This window comes from Sapajus apella, unplaced genomic scaffold (assembly GCF_009761245.1).
Source record: "Sapajus apella isolate SASKATOON/1434 unplaced genomic scaffold, GSC_monkey_1.0 scaffold2749, whole genome shotgun sequence".
Classification (NCBI taxonomy): Eukaryota; Metazoa; Chordata; class Mammalia; order Primates; family Cebidae; genus Sapajus; species Sapajus apella.
Window position 1 is genome coordinate 1 of NW_022439675.1, and position 8,741 is coordinate 8,741.

The 8,741-nt window shown below is 55.2% G+C and overlaps 1 protein-coding gene across 1 annotated transcript; it reads right to left on the bottom strand.

Moving 5' to 3' along the window:
* Positions 1-4,002: 4,002 nt before the first annotated feature.
* On the bottom strand, positions 4,003-8,735 carry LOC116547341 (microtubule organization protein AKNA-like). The gene is made up of 3 exons (XM_032273321.1): positions 7,901-8,735; positions 6,476-7,542; positions 4,003-4,325 (listed from the first exon to the last, which is right to left on the bottom strand). The coding sequence occupies exons 1-3, from the start codon at positions 8,052-8,054 to the stop codon at positions 4,095-4,097; spliced, it is 1,452 nt and encodes a 483-aa protein (XP_032129212.1). The 5' UTR covers positions 8,055-8,735; the 3' UTR covers positions 4,003-4,094.
* Between the last annotated feature and the right edge of the window lie 6 nt (positions 8,736-8,741).

Below are 8,741 nucleotides of genomic sequence, written 5' to 3' on the forward strand. Positions count from 1 at the left end.
ACCGTCACCATCATCACCATCAGTATCCCCATTATCACCATCATCACCACCGCCACCATCATCACCATTTTTACCATCACCATCATCATCATCACCACCATCACCATCATCATCATCATCACCACCATCACCATTATCATCATCACCATCATTATCTGTACAGCCACCACGGAGACGGGTCCATGGAAAAGCTACGCCCTTAGAGGCACCTGCTCATCATGATGTCAGGGGGGTTATCTTAACTGCCCCCTGCTGCACAAGGTCAGAAACTGGCAGTTTAGGGTGGGTTTGGTGGAAGGGGCTCCCTGGTCCCCAGGCAAGCAGCCTCTCTTGCTTAAGCTGTATAGGTCCTGGCTGTGGCTGAAAAATCAACTCCAAGTGTGGCGTGGTCCCTGCTGCCTCCCCCTTTCGGGCCCAGCCTCTCCAGATGAGAACAAAGCTGGATTTTAATAATCCTGTCAGCCATCTGCTCAGACCCCCCTGTGGGGGCTTTCCTATCAGCACCCCTCTCCTGAGGTGACCCAAATCCCAGAGCAGGCCCAGCCCTCTGACATGTTTCCCTCCCCTGACCCCTCTCTCAGCCTCAGGCCCCACCTGGGGAGTGACAGGGAAAAGGGATGGGCCAGGGAAGCCAGTGGGATCCTTTGTTTCAGGGACCGTAAAGGAGTTTGAAGCAGAGAAGCCCAAAACCCGAGCAGATGCCCAGGCAGAGCAATGAGGCGGGGTATGGGGGTGGAGGGGGCAGCTGCAGCTGCTCAGGCCTGGCCCTCCCAGGGTCTGTCTCCCTGGACACAGCCAGGGTGTCCTGGGTACTCCCCAAGGCTGGATTTGCTCCCTCGGGGGACTCTGTGAACGGTGAATCAGGATCCTGTGAAGGGAGGACCAGCGAATTTGGGAAACATTGGGTTAAACAAATGAATATTCTCCGCACAGATGGATTTCTCTCAGCCTTTAAAATGCTAATGGGCTTTATGAATGGGGTGGGCAGGCGGGGAGCAGGAAGAGAGAGGAAGACATTTCCCCAACTCATCTGCACACAGAAACCTCCCCAACCCCCATTCCCATCCGGTGGCTTCTGGGCCAATTTGTGGCCATCAGAACACACTGAAAAAAGGTGGTTTGGCATCAACTCCGTAATTCCTTCTGGGGCAGTCTCTGGTCACCTCGGCTCTTCTAGACCCCTCTGCAGCTGAGATGGAGGAACAGGGGCTAGGAGGAGGTGGCAACATGGTAGCTAACGCAGTGAGACCACCATAAGCCCTGGCCAGAGGCCAGCATAGAGAACAGAGCTCACCAGTGACTCCTGACCAGTCGTGGCTCCCCGCCCCACAGCCGGGCTCCCCGGTCCTGCCCCAACCCCAAGGCTGCAGACCCGGCGGAGGTCCTGGGCCAGCCTTCCTCAGCTGCAGATCCCGCCTCGCCCAAGTCCAGTTCTGCTAGAGCCTGGTGTCACTCGTGGGCTTTAGAGCCAGGCTGCCGAGTTCCACCTCCTGCTCTGGCACCTACCTGTTGAGGGATCTTGGTCAAGTTACTTAACCTCTCTGTGCCTCAGCTTCCCCAGCTGCAAATTATTTAGGACAGTGGTCTATAAACATCACCTATGACCATTCTTATTACTATAACTGTCATCAATCCGCCTCATCCCTGTTCTTCTCTCCACAGCCGGTGCCAGGGCCTGAGTGCCAGGGCTTACCTAGGCATGAGGAAAAGAACACCTGCTCTAGAATCAGGTAGATGGAGGTTTCGGTCCCAGCTTTGTCTCTTGCACCAGCTGTGGGACGTTGAGCAAATCATTCCACCTGGCTGAGCCTCAGTGTCTGTGTGGAGGGGCTCAAATAAGATGACCCCGAACCTGGGTAGGATGCCTGTTGCTGCTCAGTGAACATCAATCTCCTTCCTATGGGTCCCCATCCACTGCTGTCCACCTACCCGCCATGCCTAGCCTGGGTGTCTAGTGCAACATCTACAGAGTGGCTCCCTCCCCCGTGGGCTCTGAGCAGAGTGAAGTCGCTCGGCGGTTCCTGGGGAGGTCTGAGGAGCAGGACTGCCTCTGTGAACTCGTGGGCTCTGAGCAGAAGGCCGTCCTGGGGTCTCTCCAGCCTTCAGGGTAGAGTGTGCAGAGGTCTAGATGGAGTGAGGAAGCCTGGCCAGCTGGAATCTCAGCTCTCCTCAAGCCCCAGGGACCTGGAGTGATTCCTCTCCCGCTCTGGGGCTCTGGGAGGCTCTGGGCAGCGAGGTGATAGTATCATCCTGCTTCAGGCAGAGCCCTGAACCGTGCTCACACTTCTTGAGGCTGAGAGAAGGTTGGGGGAGGGAGGAGGGCCCTCCGGCCAAGCAATTGTTTTTCCAGAAAGCGGGAGTGCGTGAGCTGGCACAGAACCAGTCCTGGCTCTCTCCTCCTGTGACATCCTCGTACACAGGAGCCAGGGGTCTGGGTGCCAGCCAGGACGGGGTGACTACACATGGAGGGACCCTGAGTCCTACTGGGTCAAGAGAGCACCCACGAGCGGAGGCACCCTGGCTGCACTCCTCCATGTCCACCCCGCCTGTGTCACTGTGGTTGGTACACAGGGGCTTGCAGTAAACACCTTTATAACAATAATATTCCCTAACTCTTACAAAGGGCTTGCCAAGCGCCAGGTAATTGCTTTCTGTATACTGATTCATGCCTTTAAACGAGTGCAGGAGGAAGGAAAGAGGGAAGGAGGGAGGGCTGAGACGCTCCAAGCCTCCAGCCCCGGCCACTCCTCGACCTTCAGGAGCCCCTACCCCAGCAGGAGCCCCAGTCTCCCAATCTGTCAAGTGGGGAAGCCCAAGCGTTTGGGTCTGATGACCAGTTCCTTTCTCCTCAGACCTACTTGGATTCTGCAGCCAAGAAAATGTGAATTTCCCAGAGAGGACGACCTAGCAAAGTCCCCTCCACTCCCCTTCCCGACGCCCCGTCTCTTCCAACCCTGGATCTGGCCCAGAGGTTCAGAAAGCTGGAAGGAGCCTGCTTGGCTCCTAGGAGGAAGTTGATTAGCCAGCCCTCTTTTACAGATGTGCCCCACGAGGCCAAGGGGGAAAGGTCCTGCTTGTTCCAGGCGGCAGGTGTGGCGATGCAGAGGGGCTCCCGGTCCTGGAACAGCACCCTACTTCTGCTTCCTCCCCACAGTGGCTTCCGCCCACCTGCCCCGGAAGTGCCTTTAGACACTGAGAGCAGCAGCTGTGGGGGCGGGGGGCGGGGTCCTGGAGCATGAAGTGGTGGGGGAGTGGGGGGGGGGGGGGGGGGGGCGGGGGGGGGGGGGGGGGGGGGGGGGGAAGGCATTGGGGGAGTCTACATCTCTGCACCTCAGCTCCACCCTCTTCTCCACTGCTGCCTGATGTGGCAAGAGGAGGGCACAGCAAAAGCAGGAAGCCACGAGGGGCCCCACAGGTCCCACTTCCTGCCTCACTCAGAAAAGAGGAAGGTGCAGAATTCACAGCCTCCTCCCAAGATGGGGTGGTGGGTTTCCGCTGCCCAACGCTGCTGTTCAGGGGAAGGGAGAGGCTATAGTGAGGTGGTGGGGAGGGAGAAAGACAAAGGTGTGATCCAGGAAGGTTCAGGCCCGGAAAACAAGCACCAGTGGCTGAGCAGAAATTCTGTTACTCTCTTAGGCTCAGAGAGCCCAAGTAACTTCCCTAACGTCACACAGCTCGTTAGCAATGGAGCCAGGAGTCGAACCCAGGTGACCTTACTCCAGAGCCCATCTAGACGGAGAGAGATTTTAATGAAATTCCTGGGCTTATGGTGGCTCATGCCTGTAATCCCAGCAGCACTTTGGGAGGCTGAGGCAGAAGGATCACTTGAGCCCAGGAGTTCAAGACCAGCCTGGGCAACAAAGTAAGACCCTATCTCTATAAAACATAAAAAAAACAAAAAGTAGCAGGGCACAGCGACACATGCCTGTAGTCCCAGCTACTAGGAGGCTGAAGCGGGAGGATCCCTTGAGTCCAGGGGGCTGAGATTGCAGTGAGTTATGACCGTGCCACTGCACTCCAGCCTGGATGACAGAGCAAGACCCTGATTCAAAAATAAAAATAAAAAATAAAAAAAGAGCCCAGGGAGGGCAAGGTCACAGAGGGACCTTGGGGTAGAACAAAAACTGGCGCTCCACTATCTCCAGGGCCTCAATAGATGGAGGAGGCAGTGACCTTTCTCTAGGACTGCGGAAAAGTGTTACCTTCTCGGGGACTCGGGCCCACGCCTCCACCCCACCCCAGCCTGGTACCTTGGCCCCAAGGCGTAGCTGGTCAATGGTGTTCTCAGCCTCAGCATACTTCGTGAGGAGTCTGTGGTAGTCTTCCTGAAAAAAAGGGAGCAGCATCATCGCATGCCTGGGCACACAATGTACACCTGCTTGCTGGGGGACCCTGGCAGCAAACCCTTCTCCACGAGGGCTTCTGGGTTCCTGAGCGGACAGCATTCCACGGTGGGATCCGAGCTGAGCAATCCTCAGGCCCGTGTGCAACACAGACCCACCACGTTCAAGCAGGACGACACTCCTAACCCCTGACAACGAGTCTAGACTGAGGGCGTCTGGCTGGTTTACCATGATACATAACCCATATTGCAGAGGGCTGCCACTGTTTCATCTATGCAAATTCCCTGTCCACGTGTCGCCTCTGTGGGGTGAGGCCCATATCTGCCAGTGCTCAAGTAGTATGTGCTTAAATACTTTTTTCAATGGCTAATTGAATGAATCACCCGAGTCCCATGGCAGAGAAACAGAAGACTTGAAAATCACGGTTCCACCCACTCAGAGTCACCTGTCTTAAACAAATCCAAAGAGCTTTAGGAAGACAGGTCATTGCAGGAAAAAAGGAAAAACATGTCACCTGTGGTGGATATGAGGAACTGACTCCTTCTGATAACGGGTCAGTAACGGTAACAGTAAAAGGACAGAATGCAGCCTCTCACTGGCCTTTCCCATACAAACAAGAACTTGGTAACCAAGTAGTTGATGAGGGACATTTTTATCTTTTAGCATATTTCCAGCAATGAATGCAGGAGTGAGAGCGTTAGCATACTACCACTTTGTCACCCCCAAATGAAAGACTGGACCAAGACGGTGACCATCAGAGGCTGTCAAAATCACAGACAAGAGGCCAGCAGGCATCCTGTGCCTGCTGAAGGAGGCACACAGGCCACCTGGGATGTGCTCTTGCCAAAACTCCCTACGCCCACGGAGCTCGTGGTCTGGAGGGGAAATACTCATGTAAACAGGTAATTACAGCCCCCCAAAGCCTCTAGCTTGAAACCTACCAATATTCCAAAAAAAGAGGACAATGGGACGCATGAAGAGACACCACAGCACATCGGCAAAGCCCAGAATGCAGACGACTCTGCTGGACTGACCGATTTCCTCAACAAATGAATTGCGCGGCAGAAGTAAGAAGGAGGGCAGACTAAGAGAGTAAGAGAGACTTGAAAAAATAAATGCAAGAAAGAAAGAAAGAAAAAGAAAAAAGCAGAGACTTGAAAGGCACCAAATGCAATATATAAGCCATGTTTGGATGCTGAAGCCCACAAATGGACCCAATAAGCCATTTATGAGACATGGAGAGGTGTGGCTGGCGGGTTTGATATTTGTTAATATTTAAGGATCTGGCGTTAACATTTAGGTGATAATGGTATGTGGTTGTGTTTAAAATAAGGTCTTTATCTTTAGACATATACACACGAACATATTTTTAGATAAAAGAATTTGGATGCCCGAGATTTTGCTTCAAAATAACCTAGTGGGGGTGAATAGGGGAGAGGTCAGGCCACAGATGAGAAAGGTTTTTGGGAGATGCTCATTGTGGTTGCCAGAAGGTAGGTAATGGGAGTGCATTCCACGATTTTCTCTCTTGTATATATTTTAATTTGTTCAAAGGAGAAGTTGAAAATAAACAAACAGATCATCCTTGAAACATAAGTACATCCCTGCTCTTTTCAATCAAAGGGTTTGGGTCTATCTCAGGGCTCCAGGCACACCCCCCCTCTACCAGCAGGGAGTTCCTGGCCCAGACCCCAGGCCTCCCCCCGCCAGCCAGCCTCCACCCCAGGGCTTCCCACCCCAGCCAGCCTCTACCCAGGCCTCCTCACCCCCACTGGCCTCTACCCAAGGCCTCCCCACCCCACTGGCCTCTATCCCAGGGCTCCCACCCCAGCCAGCCTCCACCCCAGGCCTCCCCACCACAACCAGCCTCTACTCCAGGCCTCCCCACCCCACCGGCCTCCATCCCAGGGCTTCCCACCCCAGCCAGCCTCTACCCCAGGCCTCCCTACCACAGCCAGTCTTTACTCCAGGCCTCCCTACCCTAGCCAGCCTCCACCCCAGGCCTCCTCAGCTCAGCTAGCCTCCTCCCCATCCCAGTCAGCTTCTATCCCAGGCCTCCCCACCCCAATTAGCCTCCACCCCAAGCCAACAGGGGCCTTGGTGACACACCCACAGCCATGAGTCTCACTAACCTGGAGCTGATGAACAAGCTCAGTGGCTTGCTCAGGCGTCTGAAATTCTTGTGGTACCCTGGTGATGGGATGGGCAGGAGGCATGTCCTTCGCCAGGGCTGCTTCTCCACTGCTCAGCAGCACCTCCTGCACAATCTCGGCTGGTGACTTGAAGATGAGGGGCCGGGCAGGGGCCTGAGGCTGCCTGTTATGGCTTCTAGACTTGGGGGGACGGTAGCTCTCATCTTTGGGGAATCTCACCCGGGGCCCTACCTTGGAGAAATCAGGGAGTGGGTAGTTCAGCTGCCCCCGGCCATACTTGGGGGCATTAGAAGAGGACCGGCCAGCCAGAGTGGCTCCCTGTCTGGGCAGCGGCGTGCCCTGCCGGATTGGCCTGGGCTGAGGATTCAGGGGGCTGATGGAGCCAATGAATCGGGAAGGGAGTGGCTTAGGTGATGTCTTTGTCAGCTTCCAGATGTGTTCCTCGGGCTGCGGGCAGGCGAATCTGGTCGTTTCTCTCCTCCATCTATCTGCGGCACGCTGTGGACTCTGGGCTGGGGGAGCCGAGGAGTCCTGGAATTCCATGAGGGTTGCCTGAGCAACACTGCCTCCAGTTCTGTCATCTGGGTGCAGGAGGTGGTGGCTGGGGCTCTCTGGCAAGGTTTCCGCCAGGGCAGTGGGCGGGGAGCCATCGATCTCTCCTTCCCAAGTGGAATCAAGGCTGTCACTAGGGTGGTAAAGGCTCACAGTCCCACTGCTCCAGGACCTTGCCGGGCTGAGCTCAACGGATGGGTTGACCTCGGAATGTTCGGAAAGTTTGTCTCCACCGGCTTGTTCGCCAGAAGCCACCCAGGCCCTGACCTGACCCTGCCCAAGAGCCATGGGGCTGGTGTTTCCATGGCCCTCCAAGCTGAGACCAGCCTCATACCCCAACCTCGGGCAGCTCTCTCCCGCATCCTCCACCTCCGGACTTCCGAGGGTCCTATCTGGCTCCTCCTCAGTCATGTCCAGCTGATGGCCCTGCGGGGGGAGCCAGGCGAGGGGCTTGTGGGAACTTGCGGGGCTGTCCGCATCCTCTGCTTCAGCCTCTGGAAAGACAGGCCATCCACTTCTTAGCATGTACCAGGTCTGCACCCACCATGTAACTTACCTAAGTCACTTCGACTCTCTGGCTTCCGTTTCCTCATCACATGGGGATGGAAGGAATCCCAAGGAGCCCCACACACAGCCAAGTGCTTGTCTGATACTCCCTCTGGTTGCTCAGAGGTCCTTCCAACTCCAACTCAAACCCAAACTTGGTGGGTGGTGCCTCCAGTGTGTCCCATCTCAGCAGACGACACCACCATCCCCTCCAGGCGTACAAGCCAGAAGCCTGAGATGCATCTTTGCCATCTCTCTCCCTCTAACCCCCTGGATCCAATCTGTCACCTGGTCCTGCCCCATTACCTCCTGTAAAAATCGCAAACTCATCTACTGCTCTGAGGTCCACCACTGCTGCCTTGGCTGGCGCCCCATTCTCTCTGGTCCGGCCAGCTGCAGTCAGTAGCCACCTAATCATCTCCATCCTCACCTGCATCCCCATCTGAAAACTCATCCACATCTTCCTGTGGAAGAAAAACAGAACCTTCCCTAAGGTCCTGCCATTCCAGCCCCATTAGCTGTCCCGATCCATCTCTCCGTAGCCCCTCAAGCTCCCCCTACTCCTGCTCTGTGCACACCATGCTCCTCCCACCACGGGGGCTATGTGTGTGCGCCCCCTTCTGTGGGGGAATCTTTCCTCTCCTTGGCCTAGTTAACTCCTATCTGTCCTGCAGGCATTCGCTCAACCTCGGCCTCCTCAAGGAAGTCTTAGGTCTCCCTGACTAGGTCAAGTTCTCCATTTTACAGGTCCTGGTAGGACTGGCTACCTCTACTTTGTACCGCTTATCATAGCAACAGTTTTCCATTTATGTTTCACTGACGTTCGTCTCCCCCACTATATTGCAAGCTCTAGGAAGGCAAGGATGCTCTCTGTTTTTGTTCACAATTGCATTTGCAGTGCTGGTACCCGACACTATTTGTTGACTGAACAGAAGGAAGGAGAAAAGGGGAGTGAGTGAGGAAGGAAGGGAAGGAAGGAGGGAGGGAGGGAGGAAGGTAAGGTATATAAAACTCCCAGGAAGTAGACAGTTATTGTAGTTATTACGGAGTGGGTACTCAAGAACTAATTATCCATCCACCCACCCATCTATCCCACCATCCATCCTTCCAACATCCATCCATCATCTACCCACCCATTCACCCATCC